Source organism: Anopheles ziemanni, chromosome 2, assembly GCF_943734765.1.
Source record: "Anopheles ziemanni chromosome 2, idAnoZiCoDA_A2_x.2, whole genome shotgun sequence".
NCBI classification, from domain to species: Eukaryota; Metazoa; Arthropoda; class Insecta; order Diptera; family Culicidae; genus Anopheles; species Anopheles ziemanni.
Window position 1 is genome coordinate 19016050 of NC_080705.1, and position 27501 is coordinate 19043550.

The 27501-nt window shown below is 44.8% G+C and overlaps 1 protein-coding gene across 1 annotated transcript; it reads left to right on the plus strand.

Annotated features, from left to right (window-relative positions):
* The first annotated feature begins 1299 nt into the window (after positions 1 to 1299).
* On the plus strand, positions 1300 to 25834 carry LOC131293119 (probable G-protein coupled receptor 158). The gene is made up of 10 exons (XM_058321196.1): positions 1300 to 2054; positions 4724 to 4966; positions 5040 to 5214; positions 5300 to 5368; positions 10840 to 11271; positions 12334 to 12528; positions 19625 to 19809; positions 19903 to 20014; positions 22485 to 22505; positions 25670 to 25834. Exons 1-10 carry the CDS (start codon positions 1300 to 1302, stop codon positions 25832 to 25834), a joined length of 2352 nt encoding a protein of 783 aa, XP_058177179.1.
* The last annotated feature ends 1667 nt before the right edge of the window (positions 25835 to 27501 follow it).

Below are 27501 nucleotides of genomic sequence, written 5' to 3' on the forward strand. Positions count from 1 at the left end.
ACCGTACCGTACCGTTGCCTTGCTGACTTCGACCGCATCGAAGTGCGATTGGATCCGGTACGCAAACAGCTTTTCGGATTGCCAAAAAACCACCGAAGTCATTCATTTACAGCACAACTTCTCTTTCAGTGGCCAGCAGGTGGCGTTGGGAACGCCAGTCGTACGCAAAATTGTGTCACCTATCAAACGGTCACGGCCCGGTTCGGTCACGCAATCACGGTGCGAAACGATAAAACGCCTACCGTAATGAAGTACACGATCGTTAACGGAATCAATTCTTACTTCCAAGTTCGTGTTTCGACCGTAAGGAAACCTAACAGCAGGTGTTTGATTACTTGCTTACAACTCTACAGTAGTTTTAAACGTTTGACAAGAATATCAACAAGCGCATTTAATTTGGAACTGAGTTGTTTTTTCATCTAAATGTTTCAATTACGACGTTGGTTAAGAATAATATCCAATCATAAACTTTTGTTCATTTTGGATATCCAATAAATCTTCAATAGTCGATGCAAGCATCCAAATGGTCTTTAAAATTATTCTAAAAAATATCATTTGATTTACAACTCAAATTATATTTTGTTTTGGAAAGGCATATTAGCTGATAACTAATTTACTCCTTGGATGGTATTTAACGATACTCGGTTAAAGAGAAAAGTTTTGGCTGCACACTTGAATCGAATCGAATTTCGACTGTTTCTAAAGGCTATTTTGACCTAGATCTGTACTAATTTAATTATTCTACGTGTTTAAGGGACGTTACTTTTTTCTTGTCTTTGTATTTATGGAATTTAAAATCTATTTGAACTTACTCTACGTTGTTGTTAATTCTTTCAGTTGATATTTTAACCATTAATATGTATGTTAATTTTCTTCGTTTTCTTGTTAGAAAAACCTCAACAGTAATATTATTTTTCCCCGTTTACCACTTATTTTGTATTTTAAAAACTAATCGTTCTAAGTTTAAAAAACTATCTTGTTCATTTAATGTATCAAACTAACATTTTCCGTTTTCCGTTTTACATAAAAATACCTTGCTTTTTTAATCTACACTTTCTTTAAGGGCCCATGATATTTACGACCTACAGTATGCCAATTTATTTTATCTACTGCTAAGAAGAACCTGACAGTTGTTATGAATACCGCTCAGCAGTGGGGTTTATAAATTACCTTTCGCCTTATCGCTTCCGTGACAGCTCGCATAACTCACCGACCAATCTAACCCGATCGGGCCCGTACTTTCTTCCAGATGCTCATCGAAGCTGTCTATCGTCATATCCAGCTCAAGAAACACCGGTGATGGGTCATCGTCATTGTCATCATCATCATCGTCATCGGCACCACCGACACCCGGCTAGTGTTCAGCTCTCGCCCACGGAAGGGCCAACGTCGTCGTCTAAGTCGGTCTTTCAGCTTCCACCATGCTTCGCAATCCGCCCCAAACGCACCCCCCTCACCTGGTTGGCCCTCCTCACGCTAACCCTCCTGACCCGGACGGGCTTCAGTCTTGAGCAGCAATCGCTGTCGAACCCGCAAGAACCGGCCCAGGCTGACCAGCAAGTGGCCACCGTACCCACCGTAGCACCCACCCTTCCCCCCTGCGAGCAGCGCGCCCTCGAGGAGATCCCGCCGGATCCGTACTACGACTTTGCGGACATTACGATCGGGGCGGCCAAATCGTTCGCGGATTTTCTCGCGAGCCGTAAGATTGATGGAGCGACGCGCGACGAACGGAAGTTCGCGCTGGCGCGAGAGAAGGCGAACGAGCTGGCAAGCAGCGTGCTGAAGCAGGACGATGGGCTTCTGCTGGCCGTCGGTATCGCCTCCCCCCGGCTTCCGCTCGCCGTCGTGCAGTTCCGGGACCAGATCGACGCCTCGCACGTCAACCTGTCCGAGAGCAAGAGCTTCCTGTCGACGTACTGGCGCGAGCTGGGAGCCGCCTGGAACCAGAGCAACGGGGCCCAGTTCTGGGGCGCACCCTTCCGGGACTGCGGCCCGCTCTACGGACGCTGGCTTTGGCCGTTCAGCGTGACGGTCGAGTCCCAGGGCTACAAGTGAGTATTTTCTCCCCGTGTTTTTCCCAATTTCATTTCCAAAGGTGACACAAATTCACACCGAATTATAAATCATTTTGAAATTGGTTCCAATTACGTTGGGATTATTTGACAACTTGGAAGTCTTCTCTACTTTTTCTCCAACTCTAGTAGCATTCCAACGCTTCCAGCAAAGATTTATAACGTTCCATACTATGACTGTTATTTCACCGGCGTAAATAAAACGAAAAAGTTCACCCTTCAGCACCGAAACAGAATACCCTTTCGAGGACGATTCCTACAGCCTTGACTGCTATCAAGCCATTCGTTGGGATAATTATGACAGCCTGAATTTCCGTAGAACCTCTTCAACTTCATCCCGTCCCGACTGTCAGATGGAAAAAGGACCACAGCTGGCAGCGTTCGGATCTCACCGAAGCGTGGAAGTAATTTTGCGGGACACGAGGCACATTAATTAGGCCTGTTCGCTTTTGATGGGTCCAGTTGGCCCAAAGTTGCGCACTTTCCGTTTTTCGAGGAAGCTATCGAACCGCATCACGCTGACAAACACCCTCTAGCCAGTGATGCCCAGCTGGTGTTATAGGAAGACTTGTCTTTTTTATTGGTAAAACATGTCGCTGTAAGAATGGAATGAATAAAGTAATTTTTTTAAATAAAATTCAGTTAGTACACAAATACCTCAAACAAGCCCGCTTTACATTGAGTCCACCTACATTACAGTAAAATACTTTCCAAAACATCACTTAACAACCACTTTTCTTCTGTCTTGGTAGGTTCTTTTCGGCTAGGTAGACCGTTTTTCCCGAAAGTCACCGGGAATATCTGCACCTTCCCTAGCAAAACCGTTATGTAACGCTGCAGGGAACGAATTATCTCACAAAGGATACCGACGGCATTGCGCCACACGTTGACTTCCGTTGTGTCCCCAGTTGATCACTTCTTTGCCCTCTTTATTATCTTCTCTTGCCATCCTCAGACTGCACTCTATTTGCTGTCCCGCGCCGACTCGCTGGCCCCTGCAGGCCTCCAAAGTGGTCCCGGGGAGTTAATTAACATTATCATCGCACCCCTCTCAAGACAAAAGGCTCCGGCCCGCCTGGAGCGAAAACACCGGCAAAACGGGCAACAATTTCCAGGAAGGAAAAAAAACACAACCCTCCCAAGAAACAACTGCAACAGGGTCATGGCATTCCCAGAAACCACCCGGAGTGGAAAACGTGGATGCGAAGGATACGGAAAAAAACATGATTCGCTTCGCCTCGCGAACGCCGCGTGACCATTGACCTTCCGGGTGTGGGGTCTTCCCCGGTGCTTCCCGTGCCCCGAAAAACAACGCATTGTCGGGCAGCATTGGGTTGAATCCTTTTGGCCATCTTATTCGTTGATTAAATTAAACCAGGACTTGCCTGTGCTCCTTTCTGCTCTTCTGCATAATGTAAAAGTATTCCGCTTGGTCCTTGCCTTTGACCAGTTCCTGGAAGGATATTCGTCCGTCGGAGTCTGAAAGAAGTAAACCAACATTGTTTTGCCTAATTGTAGCGGCTTCAAAGAGCAATCCGGTAACGACGAAAGCAACCGGATAGGCGGCCGTTTGTCACGAGCAGTTAGACGGGCCGGGAAGATATTTACATTTCCTTTTTTTACTCACATTTTACGGACCGTACGCTGAGCAACGTTGGCGCACTTGGCTAGTCTGGCTTCTCTTAAGAAGATTGAAATCGTGTACTTTCCCTAATGGACCGCCAGTCGGCTCGAGCCGTTTGATGTTCCCCAATCCCCAGCGGAGACTGGAGTGATTTCACCTTTTTCTTTATTTTACTGTTTGGTCCATTGCTTCCTTTCATCATAACGATCGTACCGTCCCCACATTCATCTTCGTTCGTGTAATATTAAATGTTTAATTATGATCCTGTCTCGGGGAGCCCCGTCCAGTGAGGTCTCAAGTGTTCGCCGGAGCGCATAAAAATGTGCGTTATCGTGCCAACGCCCGCTGCGTTTCAAGCGTCGGTCAACCCTAGGTGCTTGGCTGGGGCAATCGTTTTTGGTCAGCCATTCAAACACGAAGAAGTCGCTTTCTTATCACTTCACCTTGGACACGGAAAAACATTGAGGGAAAAAAACCTTTCAAGATGAAGATAAATATTTATCTGCCACAACCTTACCTACAAACAACTCCCTACCGGAAAGCAAAGGGGTTTCTGCGGTTAGTTCAGTTCAGTTAGGGATACCGTTTCATTTATTATTTCCGTTTCATCCCTCTTGCAGCTCTTGGCGGGCGACTTTCATGTTCGTTTACGCCCGAAAGCTCCTCTTCGCCTCCGGGGTGTTGGTGGCGCATGGTTTGCTTTAGTTTTTCATTTACTCCCGCCCTTTGGGGTAAGAGGAATCGGTTTCAAGATTTACTTTGCACAAGTGTTCCTGAAACGCCACTAGGCTGGAAGGTATACAAAGTTTATGGCATGGCCGGGAAGTGCACTGGGAAGGGGAAAAAGATTTAGAGAAATACTGCTCCCGATTAAAGAAAATTAAGGAAAAGAGCTATCGAAATGGAGACGCCTGGTACTTTATGAAAAAGGGGTAAATTGTACCAGGAATTTTTCGTTACAATTATTATTCCACCTCAAACCCTTCATTGTTACTTTATATTTTTTCTCTCTTCAACATAACAGAATCGTAGCATCGGTGTTCATTGCGGCGGACGTGGACCAGTGTAACGATGCGCTCGAAGCGATCTTCGGTCGGCGACACGTGTGCGATCGCGAGTCCACCTTCTGTCTGCTGGCCGAGCTGGACGTCTCGAAGCCCCGGGGGAAGTACACGTGCGTCTGCCGGCCCGGCTACTACATTCCCAACGAATCGATACAGGGTTTCTCGTCCGAGAAGAATAACGATGGCAACGTGGGAAACTTTAGGTAAGATGTGGCCCAGTGTGGCCTCCCTATTGAAAGGTGGTGGAAAAACTTATTTGCTTCGCTGTTTTCCCAGCTGCATTCCGTGTCCGAGTGCGTGTGAGTGTGACTCGGCTGGTAGCTGCAGCAGCCCGGACGAGGATTTCAGCACCGAAACGCTGATGAAGGCCACGATCGGTGCTATCCTAGGAGCTTGCATGCTTTGTTGTTTAGTGTTAGCGTTAATTGTGTTCCGTCAGCGGAAGTGCAAGGTGAGTAATTTGCTAAATGAATAAGGAAGAAAACTGGAATAAACTTGTTTGTTTCGTGCCATTTCTCTTCTACTCCTCACCGCAGACCATTGCCACCGGGATGTGGACCATTTTAGAAACAATTTTATTCGGCATTTTACTACTATATTTAGCGGTGAGTAATTTACCACTTTTACCTAAATACTATTCTATATAAAAGAGCTTTGCAAAATACCCTTGACGAGGGGATAAATGGCAGGAAAATTAAAAGAACCTAAAAGCAGAGGCAAAATTTTAAATTGTCATCAATATTTCCAACCCTCGTTTTCGCTCATCTTTAACCGCTTTGAAGAAATTAATTTAAGAGCGTCACCCCCCCCCCCCCCCCTCCCCCTCCTCATCTTGCGCCATAATTTTTGTCGCTAACTCCCGAGAGGCGTCCCAATCTGTTATGCGCAAGATTTAACAAGGCACAAAAAGGATTAAATAGGCCACGGTAAAGTGAAACATCATCAAAAATGCAGGCTCTTGAGCTTGCTTGTTGTTTGTTGTTATGGAGACGAACGGGAAAGGGCGATCTACCGACGCCGGAGACGAAGCATAGAATGGAACAACAAAAAAAGATATCCAAAGCTCTCGATAGTCCTCGACAAACTGGCCCGTTTGGGTTGAGCGAGCGTGTTCTGCTCCATCGGATGGGTTTATAAAAATAGAGAACCAGCACCGTCACCCGACTGGAGGAAACTTTCTGCAGAGCCTTTAAAAAAAATCCACCCAACCTATCCTGCCTTCTCCATTGCTTTCTCACTGGTTTTTGTGTTCAAATTGAGTGAGTGGAAGCAGATGAAAATTAACCCCAAAAAAGCGACCCTCGTCATCGACGGTGCCATCCGTGTTTGGCCCGTAATGGTCTGGACAGAATACTTGCTGCTCCACTTTGCCTGCTCACTCTGGTCACGTGATCAACGACAACTTGCTCACCGACTGCATGGCGGCACCTTTATTGTTCCACAACAATTTTAATCAAAAGTTTCCGCTTATCATTAAAGTTGCAGAGCCAGTATGCCGCGTACCACCAAGCGTGTCACTGGAGTTGTATATTCTACATTACCTTTTTGTTTCGAATTTCATTCCGATAGTTTGTTTCCGGACCAACGGTTTTTTCGTCATGTTCGGTTCAACAACGTTCGGAGACGAAGTGTTAAAAAATGGTACATAGTTTCCCCTTCCCCGCAGCCCACCGTCGCGGGCAGCATTATTTATCCCCACGCCCAGTTCAACAGATTCGGATGAATTTCTGATGAGAAACTTCAGTGCAAGAGACAAATTTCCGTATTCATACCCGATACAGCATGTGGACGATATAAACAAATTAAAACTTTTCCCGTATGTGTGTGTAAAGCTAATTAGTATTCCGAGGGAAAACTTCCAAATGCTCGCATATTGCGTGAAGTGAATTTCATTGAATCAATATTAGCAGAGCGTTGAGGTAATGTTGAACCTTTTAAATTCTACCCAGCAGGTCCCTTTAAACATTGTTTGGAGCGGAAGTGGAATTATCATTGATTTGCAACAACACCAACACTGGGTTTCGATGTTAATTCCAGCGCATTCAACACTCGCTGTTTGATTAATTTACATGACTGCGTTTGTCAATAACAGTTGTGTACGTGTTGTTCGGTGGACCATGGACCATCAAAACCAATCGGCTTCAAAGGCCTGCTTCCTTCCACTGTCTACATAGGAAAATAAGTACATCCCGTTTGCGAACAGAACCAATGCGTCTGAACGAAAAAATATGCCAGTTGCCACGTCGTGCTAACGGGCACACGTGCAAATAGTCGACCTTAATTGAATGGTACAATTTATGGATCCCATGCTAATATTGACAATTTCAATCGATTTGTGCTTCCTTGCTGGCCCGTTCTATTCATCCCACCCCCCCTGACGGTCCCAGGTGAAATCGAATGAAAATGATGCCCGTTGGGCCGGTCTCGGTTCTGAGTTCGCTTCGAGGGACGTAGCGTATGCAAATCGTGCGAGAAATCGAAGACCACGGACTGCAGTTCTGCGAGTGAGAGCGAGGAAGGTTAAGGGTGATGAAAATGAATTTATGGCAGGATGATTAACATATTGGTCCGATAAACCGCAGCTAATCAGTGGGTTGGAAATCTCGCGGACACGTTGTCAATCGGCCAGATAAACTTGACAGGCAGCCCGATACTGGACCGAACGTGAGTCGGTGTTTGAAGATGCTAATCTGTGCTTTTCTTGACGATTAATCATTCCATCGTGTTGCGTACACACTCAAACACACAGTTCCCTCAACATGGATGAACACATCAAAACATTTTAACACTTCATCGACGATGCGAAAGCACTTAAGCAGTAAGGACGGAAAAGAATCCTCGCATGTGCTGTTGAAGACAATTATTAAGTGAGACGCACATTAGGTTGATTGAAATTTATTTTTATCTTGGTGGAATGAAATTGTGTATCTTAATTCGATGAAATTCCGCAATCAACTTAATGAAGTTTCAATGTTAGTTATAAAAAGAACCATAAAATAGACGCGTTTTGAACTGGAAACTGCCAGCGCACAATTTTAATTTATATCTAATTTCATACAAACGCAAATGCGAAATGCGAAATGAGACTCACAATAAAATAATCGTCGTGCTGGTACGCGTCCCCTCCATCATCATAATCAAATGATAGATAGGTCGCTATCAAATCGCACCGCCTTGCGCCGTCCATATGGTTCGCGTTTTGACAAATTACTGCACCACAACGAGCCAAAGGCATACGACAAAGCGATCGTTTCATGGAAGAAGAAAAAAACATGAAACTCCGTTTAATGGCGGCGGCACATGCCCAGTGCGGACGAACTGGGCTTTTTGGGAACGTGGCTGTGGGATCGCTGAGGGAACATCAATTTCATCTTCTCTTTGCCGTATCCTGCACGAAACGAGCCGATCAAACCGACACTTTTCTATCTACGAATGGATCGGTGTGTCGGGATTGTCTCATCATAAATCGACTGCCGAAATCGACAACCCGTCCCTCATCGGGAAAGAAATCCAACGTCAAATAGAGGATATTTTCCCTCCTGACACAAACTCCCAGGAACCCCGTTTACCGAAACCATACCGATGGCAAATTTTGCTTGGATCCACACGAGCCACACTTTTCTAGTGGTTTTCGTTCAAACAGACTCAAAACGAAAAACACACCCGAACGACGAAGGCCGCCCGGCGCTAGTTGAGTCTGGCGGAATTTTTGAAGAGTCATCCGCTTTTATGCCACACACAGAAAACTAGGCCTCATCCACTCATCCTCAAAGATGTATCCTCGAAATTTGGGGAAAAAAAGAACTAGCTTGTTAGCTGTAGGCTATAGCCAAACATTAGCGAAAACCCACCCGTGATGACTGAGAACGAATGAAACGGTGGAGGAAGAAGAAGGGAGAGGGGGGGGTGACAAAAATGATGGAGCCAAAAATAGAAAGAATAGCACCGGAAACATCATTTGAGCTGTATGTCAATAAATTTTAGTCAGCTATATCATGCCCGCACCGTAGATTTACTTTTATCGGGCAGCGGAAAACACACTCCCTCCAAAAGAGAGAAAGAGAGGAAAAAAGTATGAGCAAACCAAATGTTGACTTTGCTAGATTCCTTTTTTTTTAGCTGTCTGGTATTTTTCCCCGGTTCCCAACCCAAGTGGAGAGTTTTATTTTGTTCTTGTTATTTTACTTTGTTGCTATATCCGGTGAAGATGGAAGACTTTTCCACCACGCCTCCAATCAATAATGGGTTCCAGAGGGTCATTTAGACATTATCTACGTGCCGATGGGTTTTAATTTACAGCGATTTTTATTTTGTGTCTGGCTCCCTTTTTTCACTTCGTTGCGCTGATAAGCTATGATTTGAGCTTTTTCAATGTTGCTTTCGAAGTGTTGTTGTGCAGAGGTGCAAGAACACTTTAAGTTTGATAATGTGAAATTAAACATCTGATTACAGTCTTTTTTCATATTTCGTTTTAAAGTATTTCAAGTATTTCAAAAACCTTTTCCCTTCATATGTAGTAATCTTTAAGAACTCTTCATTAACGAGAATCATAACTTTCTAGTTGGGTCAAGCCACAAAAGGAAGGTCCCAACTCAGCAGATTTCTTTCCCGTACAAAACACAACCTGCCAACCTTTCCCGGCAGCCGACATTATCAACACAAGAAGGCGGCTTCCTAACGAATGGTGCAAAGTCACAGCGACCCAGCGAGACTCTAACCGCAAAAACCGATTAAATTTACGATTGATTTTTCACCCCTAAGCCCGTCTCCCCCACCCACTCACACCGTCTCTGACAAAAGCGGGCTCGGGGCAATGGCACCCCGGAAAAGGAGAGCAAATACCGGCAAGGAAACGTGGTGCGACGCGGCGCGATAATGATGTCACTGACGGAAAGCATAACGATGCGCTGACAGTGACGGTGCGGGGTGACAGAGAGGGAGGGTGGTTGGGTTCTTTTCGGTTGGAATGGACAGTTTTCCCGCCCGCCGGCGTAAAGGGAAAACGGGGAAAAAACCTCAACAGCGGACCATAACGACGTAGGCACGCGTCAACGATTCGAAATGCAAAAACCTGTCGTATACCGGCACCGCGAAACCACCCTTCGTCAGCCGTCACCACACGCTCGACATCCCCCCCCCCCCCCCTCACCCCTCCCCATGCCAGTCGTCTAATTCCATTTCATTTTATTGCTTCCCATTGGGGATGATTTATGGCGCGGTACACGGCCTGCGCCGCCGACTTTGACACAGTTATGCATTTCCGTATCGCCAACGCGGTTCCGTTCGCTTCAACTTCATGCCTCGACGTACGCCACCCGTTCTCCCGCTCCCCATACCTTTCGGTTCCGCCGGCGTCGCAGCGGTTGAAAAGGAAATTCTTTCTGCCACCCCGAGACCCCGAGACTGGCCGGCGTCGAAGCGGTGAGAGGCGGTTTCAGCCCGTGAAAGCGGAGTCCGTGTGCTGTTTTTATTTCCGTTCCGTTCCGAACCTTCCGCTGGATGGAGAGAGGCGGTGCGGAGGACTTTTTTGCGTTTATGAACTACCCACGAGCATCATTATGGCGATGGCAAATGGAAGTGTAATCAAAAAGAAAAAGAAAAACACTCACGAAAGTCCAGTCGGACTGAAACCGAGCCTTTTTCCACCCCACTGTGTGTAACGTTTTACGGAAAATAAATGCAAAAGTGTATTGTGGGCTCTTATTGCAAATGTAAATCATGCTTCAATGTGGATTGCTTTTTTGTAAGCTTCCTGGCAAACTTAAAGGGTTACAAATTGTGAACAGTTTGGAGTGAAAAGTGATTCAACATTGGCTGCAGTCTATTTCAACTTACTTTATTTCTACCTTTTGTGTTTGAAACTGATTTATTCAGCTTTCCTTACCATCTGTTCTATTGCTGTTCCACTTGAGCTTGTACGCCGTGCCAAGTGGATCCGACTTGGGCATTGACTTTTCTATACTTCAAAACGATCCTTGTACTTCAAAACGATGCGAACGATACACAAGTCAATTAGACGTCAGCGGATGTCCCACGATTGTCGTCTTTGTAATTTTCCCATTTTTTTCTCCAACAGGTTGCACTACACTTCCTGCAGGCGTCGACCGTGCGGTGCCTGCTGGAACCGTGGTGCCGCGAGCTGGGCTTCATCATCTGCTACGGTGCGATCGTGCTCAAGCTGTACCGGCACCTGGTGGAGTTCCGCACCAGAAAAGCTCATCGATGGGTTGTGAGAGATCTGGATCTGCTGCGCTACCTGTGCGCGATGATCGTCGCGGTGCTGTGCTACCTGGCCGCCTTCACCGCCACCAGTCTCGACTTTCTGCAGTACAGCGAGCTGGTGTGGCAGATGGACCAGCCGCAGTCGCTGGTGCCCGGCGAGCAGGTCGCGTCCAACATGTGCCGCCCGCTGCGCTGGGACTACGTCACCGAGGCCGGCGAGCTGCTCATACTCGGCTTCGGCCTGCAGCTCGCCATCGCCAGCCGCAACGCCAACACGCAGTTCCGGGTGAGTAACAAACGGAAATATTCTTTAATTCATTTAACACAGGCTCAGGCAAACGCTAAAGAACAGCTTCACAGAGTAACACTAACAAAGACTCAAAAACAATGCAAAAAATGAAGATAGTTGTGCAGAAAAAATCTGTAATATCGAATTACAAACATGGTGAATATTATATTCGGATACTCTTGTTCGTGCTAGTGTCAATGAAATATATAAAAATAAGGAAAATAAATCTTGTAAATGTTACAGAGTCAAAAAAACACCGACACACATTACATCATATAGTGATAGATATTTCTTACGGACCAAACCCTACGCAAAGAACAATCTTACGTAGAAATACGTAATGTTCAATAGAAATAAAGTGATGTTATTGCGGCATGCTGGTCAAGAATTCCCATTTTTCATACCACGGACTGTTTATTCAGGACCTAATTTACATCGCACAAAATGATCTGATTTGAGCTGCGTCCAGGAATCGATAAAGAAGTAAAAAAGGACACAGAATTTTATAAAACGGAAGTTTTAGAAAAATGTGTTCTCCAAAACAGATAACCCTGTAAGACGGTGCACTGGCACACACTACGTGCATTGTTTAAAGGCTGGACTAGAACGTGAAAATATGACAGGATTCCAAACGAACAGCCGAAAAACGCATGCAAGTGCTCTTGATTTGAATCCATATATTCTTTTCAGACTAAAACATTATACAATGGCAAATCTAGATCATTTCATGTTGTCCAGAAATTATAGGAGAGTATATCAGTGGAACCAGTATGTTGCACTGATAACAGTAACAGTAAAAGTAAAAGTGGGAATGATACCAAAACATTAACTGTAGTTATTCTGCAGAAGATACACCGACAAACTCGTTATATAGTTTTTTCATTAGTCTTATGCAATTAGAGTTCGGACCTATGGTTCACGTTGTATTTGGTAAATTTAATACACATTTTGTTATATTAACCTCTCAGAATGAAACTACTACAGTACTGAATTTGTTTCTATTCACTCTCCTTAATTGCTCGCCTTTCTCTCCCGTGTATCATTTTATCACCCCGATAGGAGCGGCAGTTCCTGGTAGCCTCGATACTGATCGAGTTTCTCGTCTCGTCCACCTTCTACATACTGCGCTTCTGGTATCTGGAGGAGTTCAATCCGTCTACACTGTTTTTGGCCCTGTTCGTGCGCTCGCAGCTGACCAACACCGTGACGCTGGGGCTGATCTTCCTGCCCAAGCTCTGGTACCAGCACAAGCAGGTAAATTCCGAAACGGGTCCCGCCTTCCCCGTCCCTCCCTTCCAACGCCGATATCCTCTCCACGAGTTCCCATCCCGCGTCCAAAGTATTTGGTCCGAGCAAACGAAATTTAAAGTCACCCCCAGCTCGATGCGCTAGTTTACGCGCTAGATGTAAAACATTGGCTACCCCAAAATAGTAAACAGGTGATCACACCAACTCTTTCCCTGCCGAATCCCGTTTTTGTCAAACCCGTTTTCCCGTTCCAAAACCATCATGGACCCTCCCATCGAGGGACATCGAGACGCTAGAACTCTTTAGCCTCAAATTGAACAGCATAGGAAAAACGTTGCTCCATAACGGGAGGTCCGCTTTGCAAAGCAACCAAAAGACCCCTTTTTTCGATATGGCAACATGTAAAACGAAAAACATCGTACCACCAGAGCAATATGTTCGCCATTCTGCCCAACCCTTTAACGTTTCATCAGCGCAGAGGACAGAAAATTGGCCCAAAATATCCTCCCATCCTCGGCATTACTACCACCACCATCACAACCACCACCACCAACACCATTTATGATTACAATCAACACACAGTAGCAATAATCAAAAAGTCAAGGGAACCAATCTGCGCAAGCACGCTCCGTAACTTTTTTGTTTTTTTTTTTATCGTTCTTTTCGTTCAACAAAATGTTGTATAAATTTCTGTAAAAATGTGCTACTTAACCAATGTGTCCATGTGTGCTTAGAGTGTCATGAAATTGTATGAGTTATGTGTACGTTTTCCATCGCACACATCGAAATGCATAGATCGCCGCGTCCCCCCTTTTTTTGTTTGTTTGTTTAGTGCCTTCTGTACATCCGTATGCCTCATCCAAAGCGTCACACACAAACGAAACACACATTTTATAAGCCATTTCATACTCACCTTCAACCCAACTGCCCATTCCCCATCACGATCCATCGGTCCTAGAATCCTTTCTGTCTGCCTTTTCCTTTTCAATTCATACGAAAACAGCGTCGCGCGTAGACACACGGCGTAAATATTTTCTTCAAATACGAGGCCACCAAGCAAATTCACCATTAAATGAGCATTTTAGCTAATCATTTTCCTTTCATCGCTCCTTGAGTTAGTCTGACGTTTTCCTTCTCCACTTTCACCTTCATTATGCTTCTGTCTACGGTACGATTAATTTACTCACATTGACATTGCATCGTCCCCGAGAGGGAGCTTCGGTTGCTAGGCCACCACCATCTTAGCTAATTATTTTAGCATTACGCTAGCAAATCGTCAGCATAATAAAACTACGTCAACACCATCCCACCGCTCTGTCAACCAAGCGTGCCCCCGTCCCGTGCGGGTGAGTGATAAAAATAATCACCATCTGAATGGTTCAGACATTTTCACTCAGCTTCTCGGGGCGGGACGCGGAGCAATGGAAAAGGAAATCATCTTTTACAGCTTAAGAAGTGAGCTAACGCGGGTCTCGCAGTGTTAATTCCCACATTTCCGTTGCCCTGGCGTACGATTTGTCACTAGGTTTTTCTTTTCCACTTCCGTGAAGATAATTCACTGCTTTTTTCGAACTTAGCTAGAGCTTACTTCGCCATCATTAAAAGCCTCCTTTGTTTTATCTGTTTTTCATCCGCCTAGAGAAGTGTGTCATGTTTTGCTCTCGGGTGCAATACAGTAACACAAATGTAAACCTTTTTCGTCGCGTTGAAATACCGTTTTTTCCTAATCCAGGAAGTTCTTTTTGTTTTGATAAACGAAAAAAAAACCAACTCACACCTCCGAAGAAAATGGCAAAACAAAACTTCTGGATGGAAAGCAACGGGCCGGGGAAGTGGTTGTTTACAGAAATAAAAAGCCCGATGTCAAAAGGCTGACTGTTGTTTTTGCACCATCAAGATCAAGCGCTTTTTTTTTTTGCGTGAACATAAACTCGTCGCAAGTCCAAACACACAAGAGGCAAGAAATTTCCTGCGCTCAGGATGAAATTTAAAACCCACCCAAACGTGGTATTAAAGAGTTCGTTTTTGTCGTGTTGTTTTTTTCCGTGCGTGAAGTAGACCTCTTCAAACATAAACGATCGTGATGTAAAACTCGTTTCGATTCGGGAACGCTAAGGATGCTCGCGAGCAGCCGCGTGGGAGCGCGTTTCGAGGAATCGGTGGCCAAACTTTGACAAATTTGCCTTCGAGAACACGCACGTGCTGCCCCGCTCGCCATGAGCCTGGGCAATCGGGGAAAATTGATTGCGTGTTTATCCGAGCGAAACAACGTAAACGCAACGGCTCGTAGCCCTTTGCTACGTAAGTCACTTTCGTGCGGTGGCTTTTCTTGGCGCCCAACGACGAACGACGAACGCGCGACGGTTGCGGATGTCGCTAGCGGCTACGTTTTCCCTGCGCCATTGGGGGGCGTACGCAGGGTTGGAGGAGTTTTGCCAGGGAGCATACAGTTCCGGTGGAACCGCTTCGATGGGCGCAGGTGAAAGGTGTTTGGTTTTAATTATATCGCTCAAACAACTGTTCGCTCACGCTAAAAGGGCTCACTTAATTACTCCACAAACTGTTTGCACAGTGCCTTTCCATAGCACGGCTAGTAGTCTTTGTAGCTACAGTTTAGCTAATATCTTCCAGGGTTTGAGAACACACTTAAATTTTCTTTCCTTTCGCCAACTGTGACATGAGAAATCGAGAAAAAGTACAACTCAATGCCACATGCGGTAATATGCAGGATCTATGAAACGAGGTATAAAAAATTGAACGAGAACAATCTAAAAATCGAATTTGCACCTAAAACTATATAACAGTGAGCCAAACTCGCACACGTAGAAAGTAACAAATATTTTTAAAACATTGTCAATCGCAAAATAAACCAAAATATCCTACACTACCTGCGCACTCTTAAAAACTTTCCCAAGATTCCATAACAAAGTTTTGAACGACAAAAAATTGCATATCGAAAGAATCATAGCATCGTGGAGTGGCAAAACTTGACGATACAACAAACTCCGATGATGCGATCGATAGTCAACCATCCGCTCCGCATCAGTAGTAGCCGAAAAGTTTCCCATTTTTCCCCAATATTTCGCTTTACCGTTTGTTTGTTTCTTTTTGAAGAGCACAACTTAGCTGAAAAGGGAAAAGAAATAAAACCATTATTATTTATCGATTGTGCAAGCTGCGCGTGGGCGCGCTTGCATACAAACAGGAAACAGGCTAGCGAAAAGTGTTCGAAAACAAACTCACTCGAAGGGAAAGGGCGAAAAGGGAATGCTTCGGGTCATGGGATTGAGGAGCGGAAAATCCGATGCGCTCACCAACGGAAACAGGAAGTTTTGCTTATGTCATTCTGAACGCCCGAACGCCTCTTCAACAGCGTTCTGGCAGAAATTGTCCCTTCCTAGGACACTTGCATTCGGCGCTCGCTACGTCGCTGCCGTTCCGAAATAGAACGTCTTACAACACATCTTGCAGTGACTCGCTGGGAGTGTCAGATTCGTGAACATCACCCGCCGGAAGTACGCTCTACTAAAGATTCCGGAATGCACCATTCGTTAGCTTGGCTGGAAAAAGGGATCGCAAAAGTTGGATCTTCCCAAATCCAAATGCTCCAATTTTCTGCGGGCACCAAAGAACGACTGACTTTCCACGCAGCAAACGCCCGCGTGTGTAGAGATAATCTTGGATAAATGTGTAATTTAACACTTTACACCGTGCTCGCATCGTGAACTTTCCACCAACTTTTACCGTGGACAAATCTCGCCCACGCTCCGAACGCGATGTAACTCAATCGTTCCCGCACCGGCCAGACGTGGTTGAAGTAGTTGGAACTTGACTTTTCCGAACACCACTTAGCCACCGACTACTGCTGCTGCGAAAAGTCTCTTTCCAACATGCTTCGGGGTAGGGGAGATGTGGAAAACCTCCCCTAACGAGCATCAACGGGTTTTATTAAATTACATAAATCATGAGAGCAAAATTGAATCGAAAGGACATCGCTCGGTTTCCGGTTGGCCAAGGTATCTCGGGTTTCCATCGGGTGCGTGGCGTGCGCCAGCGATTGAAAAGCTCGGGAAAAACAAAAGGTCCCACCGAAGGCTTAGCCGTAGTCGCCCGGCGCACCAGCAAGCGACTTCTCTGCCGAGAAAATGGGAAAACTTATTCTGGCGAATCCTAATCAAATTTTCATGACAATAAACTTCGACTCTCTGTTTCGCTTCCGGCGTACCGAGTGTGTCACGTCCGAGCACACGATGGCTAACGGTTGCGAAAAGAAGTAGTCACACGTGGAAAGGCAAGCCAAAAACAAAAAAGGGAAAACACCAAACGATGTGATTTTCTCCGACATTTGCCGGTAGGTTAGCTGAAGGTTGTAAAGGGAAAACGAATAAGTACAAGAAAGCCGTGCCTGTCACGTCGGTTGTCACCTGGTGCCGAATTTTCGATCATCCAGCTTGGCCCACCGGTAACTACTCTTTTCATTTTCCACCGACCGTTACCGGGTGAGGTAATGAAGATTTCCAACGCCAAGCTCCACTCGTCGGCAGCGTGAGAAAAATTATACCAAGGCCGATGGTGTCTCACGAAACAGTACAACTGCTGGGTTTTTCCCTCGATCGAGGCGTGAAAACATGCGGGCGTTCCTTTAGAGGTTTTTGTTATAGCCGCACCGCATGGCACGGGAAAACTCCCAGCACTTCCACTTTCAACCACTTTTCTCCGGAATCACTTTCCACGACGGTGCCACTCGCCATGTATTGTGCCATCGAACGAGCGGCAATGGATGTAAAATGTGGAGTGCATATAAAAAGGCATATTGCGTTTTCATTACACAAATTGATGCTAAGAAAGAGGAGCAGTTGGTTTCTGTTTCGTTGGTCGTTTTCGCACACGGCACATTATTATGGAATGGAATTTAAAACAGACGTCGTCGAGAACGCATTAACGCCCCCAAAGTAAAAGGGCAAAGGGAAAACTAAAGAGTGAGTTTTATAGAATGATAATACTTTCAATTTTAGATCCGTAATTATCTGCATGTTCCGTGGATAAAACGGTACCGTACAACTTCATTAACATTCAAGAAAAATTATCACCAAGAATGTAAGCAAAGGCACGTGTCTTTTATTCGATCTAATCGATGTCTTAATAGTTCAATACTTTTAGTTACCATTTTAATTGCTTTCCCAAATGCCGTACACAGAATGTTTGAACTAAACTTTCCAAAGTAAACACCGACGAATACGCTTTTCAACATACACGAAGCGATGGCAGCGATTCTCAGATTCACCAACGCAAGGGTAGAGGATTTGCCGACTCCTTTTAGACATGTTTTCTTTCCACCGTTTAATCCACTGTGCCTCGTGCATTAGCACGTTGTTGCGTATTTAGTGAGCTCGAGCCCGTATTTCAACCCTCATTTCCATTCTCATAGTTTGCATAATCGCACATAAACCCGTGCCGTCTTAGTTGGAGCTTTCGGTGGTTTTTTTATATTTATTTTTCTTTTCCTTCCCGGTGCCTACCGATTGTTTGCCGTTCGCGAACGCGCAAGGCAAGCAGAGCTATAAGCTAAACGTCTACCAAACCATCGCCGATTCGCCCAACGAACCATAACGAATCACCACCGGAACACAGCCAATTCACACTGCGCCCTAAGCCGCCGAGAAAGCATAAACATAACCCCACTCGCTCACACATACCAACACACACACGCATACACAATCTATGCAGAATCCTTAATGGAGTCAAGAAGAAATTAGCTAATTTTCCGAAACACAGAGCTTACGGCGCACCGGATTTGAATAGATAAATAGAGTTTTGTGTGCCGGGAAATGAATCCGATCAGCGTGTGTACCAAAGGAAAGCGCCTTGTTTGCTAGCCTTCGGTGGCTTCGATTTTTCTTGTTCTCTTCCAAAGATGTTATTCGAGCGAAATCTTGACCTTCGCTCCGTTGAGCCTGACACGGAATGAACATATCCGTCTGCAACTTCCTACGAGTCCCACGAGATTCATGCACATCCATCTCATCACACTTCCCGACCATGTATCAACATCCTCGTATCGTGCGCCTTGTAGAATCTGTTCTGTCTCATCTTCACCAAATTTTTTCCATACCATTTCCTGCTATGGTCTTTTACTCGGATCCGCGCTCGAACTCTAACGAGCAATGTGTTTGATAAACCTACCAACAATTGCATCAGCACGACCTCTTTTGCCAACTCTGATTCGGTGTCTGTTTAGTTACTTGATGGTTGTTACCCGATCGGTATATGTTTTCTTAAAGCTGTCCCTTTAAAGAAAAACGTTCTAAAGAAAACCGAGGAAGAGAAGTTCCAGTGTGTCTTCAGCGTAAAATAAACAACGGGTCGCCGAATGAAGGGTTTAACCTTCCTCTTCCGGGCGCGAATAGGATTGGCAAATATTGACCTACATTCTAGCTACATTCCCCACCACCATGTTGTCAAAAGCATCCCCATGTGGTGTTTCAAATTTGTTGCAAGCAAAAGCCTATTCCAGAGCGTTGCCTACAAGCAGCAAGGATCACTTCTCTTCCTGCTCTCTCTACCTCGATCCTGCTCGATCTCTTTCGACCTCTTTTCTGATTGTTACGAACCCGAAACGTATGTGACCGTTTTGCGAACGCTTGTTTGCTCGTTTGCCTGTGAGTTTTCTATGTTTGTTCCTATCGTACTCTACTACTACCCGTATGTTCAAGCTCATCAGCATCACTGTACCTTGATGTATGCCTTGGTTTTGGATCCTTTCCTCTTTCCCTTCTCCCCTTGACAATCTCTCTGTATCAGTCTCTTTCTCCCAAATCCTGTTTTGGGAAATTGGTGTTGTTAGTTGTTTTCTATTATGTTTTTGCTCGGGTAGCTATGGATCGCCGTTAGTTTTGTTTTCCTTGCTCTCGTTCTCTCTCTCTCCTTCATTTAATTCTGCTGTTTTCCCGTACATCTTCCTTCACCCCCTCCTCCCTTCCCCCTTTTTCCGAAAGGGGAAGGAGGGATGCTGTCCTCCCCTTCTTTCCGTTCTTCGTTTGTGTGTGTTTGTTTCTTTTTTGGATGTTTCGTGTGTGTTCTGTTGCATCGTCATAGCTTGCAGGTTCGTTCCCTTGCCCATGACGTATCATTCCGCTTACCTGTGGATGCTTTCAAGGGTGCACATGAGAGTACACACCATGGCGGAGCGCTCGGCACCTACGCCGGCATCTGCATGGGCGACCCGGAGGTCGGCGACGTCACGATATCGGAGATGAGTCCCGAGGACATCAGAGCCGAGCTGAAAAGGTAAGCGCGGGCGAAGGGCGAAGGGATGAGAGATGACCGGTTGGGTGCAAACAAGCTTAGCTGACCCACTTTTTTCCTTTTCTTCCAATGCAGACTGTACACACAACTAGAATATTTAAAAAATAAAACCCTCCGCCAAGACAATCCTCACATAAGCAAGCGAAGAGGAGGCAGAAAGGTGGCCCATCGGAGGTTCTCGCTCCAGGTAAGCCCGTGGTTGTGTGACTGTCCGCGTGTGAGTGTGTTTATGTGTGTGGAAGTATGTCTGAGCCATCTATATCAACCGTTGATCGTCCACCACTCTGCAGCGATGCGCTAATGAGGAAGTAACGAATTTTGGAAACGCTTTTAGTGCAAAACCCCAGAAACACACAAACACTACAGTAGCACGTTACGATCAACGGTTCGGTCGATAATGCACCTCCACCAGCTTTGCAGAACGCCACCAATGCAAAAGACAGCCTTTTAATTACGCACACTACCCTTTTACCGGATAAATTAGTTTTAGCAAGTCAACTAATGGAGACGCCTGGTTGTTCGTAACCTTTTTCGACCACCCAGCACTGGAAACGTTGTAAAACCAACTTAAACTTGTTGATGTGTACAGTCACATGCTGGGAAATTTGTCTCTTAATTTTCCCCGATCACTCTTCTTCTAGTTCGAGAAGGTAAATAAAGCATCTCAAAACGGTAGCGAAACACCACTCCGAGCGCTTACATCGACTATTTCACGTCCGCTCATTGATAATTCAAACGACTTTAACTAACAACACGCTCGAAATGAAGGCTGGCTCGGTGTGCCCCATTCATACACTGAAGTACCGTTTGACTGAGTTGCAGTTTTAGCGCCGTCGTAAATTGAAACAGCAACACGTCTGTCAAATCGTGGCAGTTGGCATCAGTTTGGGTGACGATCAGGGTATACAGCACCACCCACCCAGACAACCCCATCACAGTTTTCCAAACCGCCAGTTGCTGTGACCGAAACTAATAAAACTTTTAAAACAGCGACGCCCAACCAAAAACCCGACCGAGCACATCCTCCATTGGACGGTGTTGCATTTTGGGACGGATTTCCTTTGGCACTCAAACGAATTGATTTTGGAAATCACCACTCTGGTAACACCCTCCCCTCCAGCTGGGTAGGAAAAATCACGACCCATTTGCTGAATTGGTTTTTTTTTGTTTGTAATTGTCTCGCTCTCGGATATGTATTACCCCAGAAAAAAAGAACAGGGTTGGGGGCAAAATGGGCAATCCTGTGCAGACTTGTGTTTCATTTTCCCTTTTCTGTTTCCATTTGTTTTGACTATCAGGCTGATTGTTTTTCCATTTGTACATCGACCCTTACCTGGTTCATGGTTCTGTGTTGTGTTGATTTTCCGTTCACTTCCGTGAACTTTGGTTCCATTCATTTTCACGACCGCTCGGAAAACAGCCGGCCACCATCCCTGCTGTTTGCCTTCCGCCTCGTTCTGGTAGTTTAAAGATTGTTTCGAACCCCCGACTTTGAATGTGTTATCCTCCCCTCGAATGTAAATAACGGCTCCCAATCCGATTCGATGTGCATCCCGAAGCTTTCCAAAACCGTGTACTTCCCCTGTATTGTGCAACTGTAGCGTGGAATGGCGACGGTGAAGACGATAACGACACTGACAACGATGGAGGTAGTGGATTGATCCGTTGCCATTACGGGTCCGTGCGCCCGTCTACTCAACGGTTTGAGTAGTTTTTTCTCCTACTTTTGATTTCTACGCCAGCAAGTAGTTCGTAGTGGAACATGATTTTGAGTTTTTGCATACTTTTTAATGGACTTGGTTTTTTTTTCTATCCTCTCGAATGAATTGTATGCGTAAGACTAGACTTTGTCGGTCGATTTTTGCATTGTGTTTGTAAATTTTACACTAGAGTTTTTGTTTTTTTATTACATTGGTGAATCGAAAGTGTCGTTAATTGGGATCCGAAGCAGTCACAGTTGACTCGTTTTACGATAAATTGAAGGACACTTTCGATTCCCTTCAGCTCGTTATTAGAACGAGTTTCGTACAGTATTTGTATCTCCCTCTCTCAACAAGTAGTGTTGGCAAAACCATATTTCCAACTAACCGAACCAAATCAAGCTCATATAACTGGATGTTTTTGTATCTCTTTTCTCTCTTTTTTCTCTTTTCTCTCTTTCTCTTTCTTCTCTCTTTTCTCTCTACTTCAACGTTTCCGTCGTGTTGTTACTTGTTCGAAACGTGCCCTTAAACTACCTTTAAATTTTAAACCGATAAAAAACCTACCAAACCCGAACCGCTCAATCTCTATCCCGTTCTACTCGTTCCTCATTCGAACTATCGATCGTATCCTGGTATTTGTATCTTTTCCTCCATTTTACGGTGATGTGTTCGTTCCCGATTCCTTCCTGGGACATCTGCCGTACTTTCCTGCCCCATATTCCAATGAACACCTAAACCAAAAATGCTCAACAATATACAATTACTAAAAAAAACCATGTAATCAACACTGCGACAACGGACGTATTTAACGAAATTCAATGGAACTTTCACGCACACGTTGAACATTTGTTTGTGCAACATACACCGTACAACATAAATTGAAAAATTTTACAAACATCCTCCGATGAAACCGAACCGCTTTCATACTCAAAACCATTCCTACCTACACTTCAGAAAAAAGGAAGCCGAGAAAAGGTAAATGTTAATCCATTCTACTGTACCAAAAGTTGGTTTCTTCATTCGTTCATTTATTTATTTTCTCTGGGGCTATTTTGGCGAATAATGTTAACGCACGTACTAAATTAGGTGTTTGCGTTAAACGTAGAAGGAGTTTTTGTATCAAAAATATACCACACTATCCAAACCCGAAAAAAAACATTTAAATCGTTTGCCTGAGCGAAAGCACTCGGAAACGGGGATTAGGGGAACCAATGCTTACACTATCGTAGCCATAGGCCAACATACACGCATCGAGGTCAAACGGAAATGTCAGAGCAATGGAAATCGAGCCCGACTCGATAGGTCACAATCGTCTCGCTTTGCATATAGATTGGAAAATTCATGTGAATATTTTGTCGTTGTCTGTTTATTTTCATTTTTTTTCCTCTTTATAAATGTTTTGTTGCCGTGATCCTCTCGTTCGCCCGTCTGTGCCAGAGTGCGTTCTTCTTCAATCCCTCTGTGCACCATAATCGTTCTATAAACATTTGTTTGTTTTCACTTTCTATCTAACGAACAAGCCTGCTTGTCCATCGCTTATCGCTACCACGAGTCTGTCGTGTATGTTATTGTTCAATTTTCTAAAGTATCTTTTCAGAATATAGAAAAAAAGATAAAATGAAGAGAAGAAAAAAGATATGACTTTAAACAATGACTACTCTACTATATTTTAACCCTTGCAAAAGTTCGCCAGCAGATGAATTCCGGAGTACAGGCTGTCGTATCAAATGCCTTGAAGCATGCCTTTTACTTCTTCTGGTCAGCCTTCGTTTTTCGAATGTACCAAAGGCGGACAGAAACCGCTCCCGGGTTGCGCCCGCTCCCGGCTTGGTTGGCAGGATGATGAATTTATTTATTTTTTATTCCTTCTATCACACTGGAGCGACCCCTGCGCACTTCTTCAACTGCTCCAAACAATGTGCCATCACTCTCAATCTGCGAATCTGTCCTACGCAAGAAAACCACACTGCATCGCATCACCCTGCGTCCATTGGCGAAACGTTGGGTGTATCCCACTAGTTTTACTTTATTTTCTACTCTTTAATTTATGTCCCACTAGCCAACGAAGAAACTCGCCCCCCGGCAGTCAGTTGTGGTTGTGACACCCAGCTGAGCGTTCCTTTCTTCCTTCCATCCTTATGAAGGAAGTAAATAGGGAATGAGCACGATGTCAATGGGACGGTCTGTGTCGGTGGAAAATGTTTCACATTCCAATCATTCCCCAAACCGTAACGCACGATGGCCCGAGCTAACGCAACGCTGCTGGAATTAATATTGACAACCTTATCGACTGGAATTACTCCATCTTCTTCTTGCTGCCCTCCCACTAACAACCTCCGGTTCGTTTTTCATTGCGTACTTCACGATGATAGAGATAGAGAGCTTTTCTGTGATGGGATGAAACGGGTAGTTTTATGTTTCTTGCTGGTGAACTGTAGAAATAATCATCTGACAATCACCATTCGAAGCTGCCCTAGGAGGTGATGGAAACTCGGTTCAAATACCCCACAAACACTTGTCCTCTCGCCAACTAACGCACGCCGCAGAGACTCCGTGGGATGGAAAATCCTTTGTCGTTGTGCTCGTGCTCGCAATTGACAATTAGTAGTGCGTGGCTGTACCGAGCACGACGACATGCCCGGGCGCGACCACTATCAGGTACCTACCCGAACCGACCGACGACCACCGGAATGCGCATCTGCTTTACCGGAAAACTTTGCGAGTGCGAGCCATTTTTCATCGATGCTCGAGCACGTCCCTTGTGATGGGCAAACGCCACCTAACAGCCCAACAGCGACTTCATGCGGAGGCTGCGGCATGTGGCGGTACTTTATCACTCACCAGCCCTTCACCGCTCCCTGCTTCCCGACTTCTCCCACACAGTTTCGGGGCGCTTCTTCACAATTGCGAAAGATCGATTGATGCTGTTTTGCCCGTCTTGTGGTTCCGAAGGATGCGCTCGGTAAAATTTATAGGCATTCCTTTGTTGACCTCAATTATTTATACATCTCTTGACTTCTGTTTTTTTGGCCTGGGTTTCGAGGGGTGTTCGGCACCGGTCACGCATGGGACGGGATAAGAGCGTTTGACCGGAAGATGGTTTAGGTCGGCTTACTTGTGGTGAGAAATCGATCCAAGTTTCGCTGCACGTTAACCTTACTCTGGCGTGCCATCCGTCACCGCCACACGAGGGAGATCGAATCCTTGGGAGGGAAAGTTACCGTTTCCGTTTTTCGAACGCTCATTACGATCCATAATGTCGAGTCAATTAATTTGCCAGCGTTAAAGGGAGCATCGACATGATCTTGTTCAATTTTATTTCGGAGAGATAACCAATACTGCTAGTACGAGCTAGCCATTACCCATTCATTTCTTTAAACGAAATTTTCCGACATAAAAGTATGCAACCTTTTTAAATATGAATTTTTGGCCTCTAGCACACACTTTTTTTCATTATATTGAGCTAAGGAAATTATAGACAGGTGTACAAATGTACTAAACACCACATTTACAGATTAGAAATATGTTTAGAAATATCGATGTTGTAGCATTTTCCGAAGGACCGTGCAAATTGACCACGCCAAAGCATAACGGCATAGTAAAAACATATTTTTTCAATGCAGTATTACATTTTGAAAATAATTGCTAAATGCATTGAAAAAATATTCAGCCGTTTTCGAGACGTTTTATAAAATCGACCTTTTTTGACTTCAAGGTAACGGGAACAACGAGAGCATTTTTCACTAACTTAAGATAGTTTATTACTGCCATTAATGTGTAAGTACACGCTTTTAACAGTATGGCCTGTTTATTGACTTTTTAACGTTGCTTAAAATTTGTATTTCTTGTTTGTGCAATCGTGTGCGTTGAGCGATCATCAGAAACCAAGCAAGCATTTCGATCTTAGTCCTTTGCTTGCACGTTCGTTCTACAGCCTGGACAAGCAGTTGGTGAATATGTTTTAGTAGTACCCGGATTTCTTAAGGTTTTGCTTTGTCATGCTTAATTAACTTATGCTACAGGAATTGAAAAATTTCGAGAGGAAAGAAAATGACTTTGGGAATGGTTCTTATTATTTCTTTTTCGTTAACTTAATGCCGTATACCGCTTCCTTTTAATATACGTCCCATTTTCCGCAGGCACTGAGCGCGAAGCACCGCAACAATCGTCCAGCGGTGAGCGAAGTCGAGGTGACCGAAGCCGAACCGTCCCGTACGCCCGAGGACAGCGTGTGCAGTGTCGAGGGCCCGACCGACACCGGAACCGGAACCGGCGAGATATCCGGCATCTCCAGCACCAAATAGCCATCAGTGTCCGGAGTGGCGCAGCCGGACGGGCAGCTGGGGAGCGGTAGCAACGGAGGGACCGCCAGCCGATCGCGCTACAAGGAGTACAACTTTTGAGTGGTAGGAGTTTAAATCCGGAGGGGAGTTCCATCCGTGTCCGGATGTCATCAGAAGCGATAGGATGTCTCCGACAGTGTCGCTGGCAAATGAAATGAATCTCCAATCCGGATGCCAAACCTCAAGATCCGGCATTCGGCGGTGGTCGGGTTTGTTGGACGTTGTTTCCGAAAGTTTGGTTGCGAACAAAATACAGATAAAGTTGGGGGAGGGTAGTAGTATTACGAGAGGAAGAGGAAATCAATTGTTGCGCACACTGTTGAACACGTATAAACTGTAGAGAAACGTATTGCCACATGTAGGAAACATATAATACCGCCTGATTTTAACTGATTCCAAAGCGAATACAGAGGGGCAATCGGTTCAACGATGTTTTAGATGCGTTTCAAGCAAAACTACCACTCTTCCAACCAACTGCATCAGCCGAAAATTGTAACTCAATAATACTGATATTATTACAACAGACACATACACATGATGTATGTCAAATTTGAACGAATATAGAGATTCACTCAAAGAGTGCAATCATTAAATGTGAACACTTGAAATACGTGAAACGTGGCGAACAGAAATCTGTTTTCTTTTATTTGTTCTATTCTCACACTGTGACGCAAAATATCAAGTTAAGTAGGTAAGCCAGTTGATATAGTTTTAACTTATTTATGCTTAAATTAGAGTATCCTTTTTTGGTACTTGCGGATTGCTAAGTTTGCATTAGCATATCTATTCAATTTCAAGCGGAACCAGATAAATTTGATTATTGTTTCATAATCCTTTTTTGTATTGGTAAATGTTTCAACTGGGAACAATCACAAGTAACATTGCATTTGTAATGCCCCTATCAAGTTCGAATTGAAATTAGGGGAATCAACCAACATATAGTACCAACTAACCCGTACAGTAGTAGAAAAATTAACCCAAACCCCGAATGCCGAATAATGTATGTACATAAGGAGGAAAAACCCGAAACTTATATACAAAACCAGACCTAGCCGTTTTAACATGAAACCGCAGCATTTAGGCAAAATCCAAAATGACAATTGTTACGACAGTCGTGCATAAATATTTAAGAACATTATAACAATATTCGAGCGAGATAGTCGGTGACATCACCTTGGGTGATAACGGGAACCCAACGGGCTTCTGTGGAAACGTGAGAAGTAAAACCTTAGACAAATATCCTTCCATTAAGCAAAAAACAAGCTAACTGCAAAACGCGAAGCGAAACGAAATCTAGTACAGACCCCTCAAGCAAGCGCGTCACAAATTGGCAGTACCAAGCCGCAACCAAAGGTGAAGATGGGCTCTTTCCATGCTTATGCGTCTCCGTTGGGAAGCCCATGCTAGCGGGGCCGGACCTGACACATTTGTATCATACCATTACCATTAGGTAAAGAAAAACTATTTATAATGATTACGAAAATTAACAAACTAACACCGCTTATCATGAGCTTAATCAAATATTTATTCCAAGAAAAAAACAAACGAACACATTGAACCTTCGCGTGAACCAAAATACTTTCGCAAAGATATTCTATTGGCATATTCTATGTAAGGTGTATGAAGTG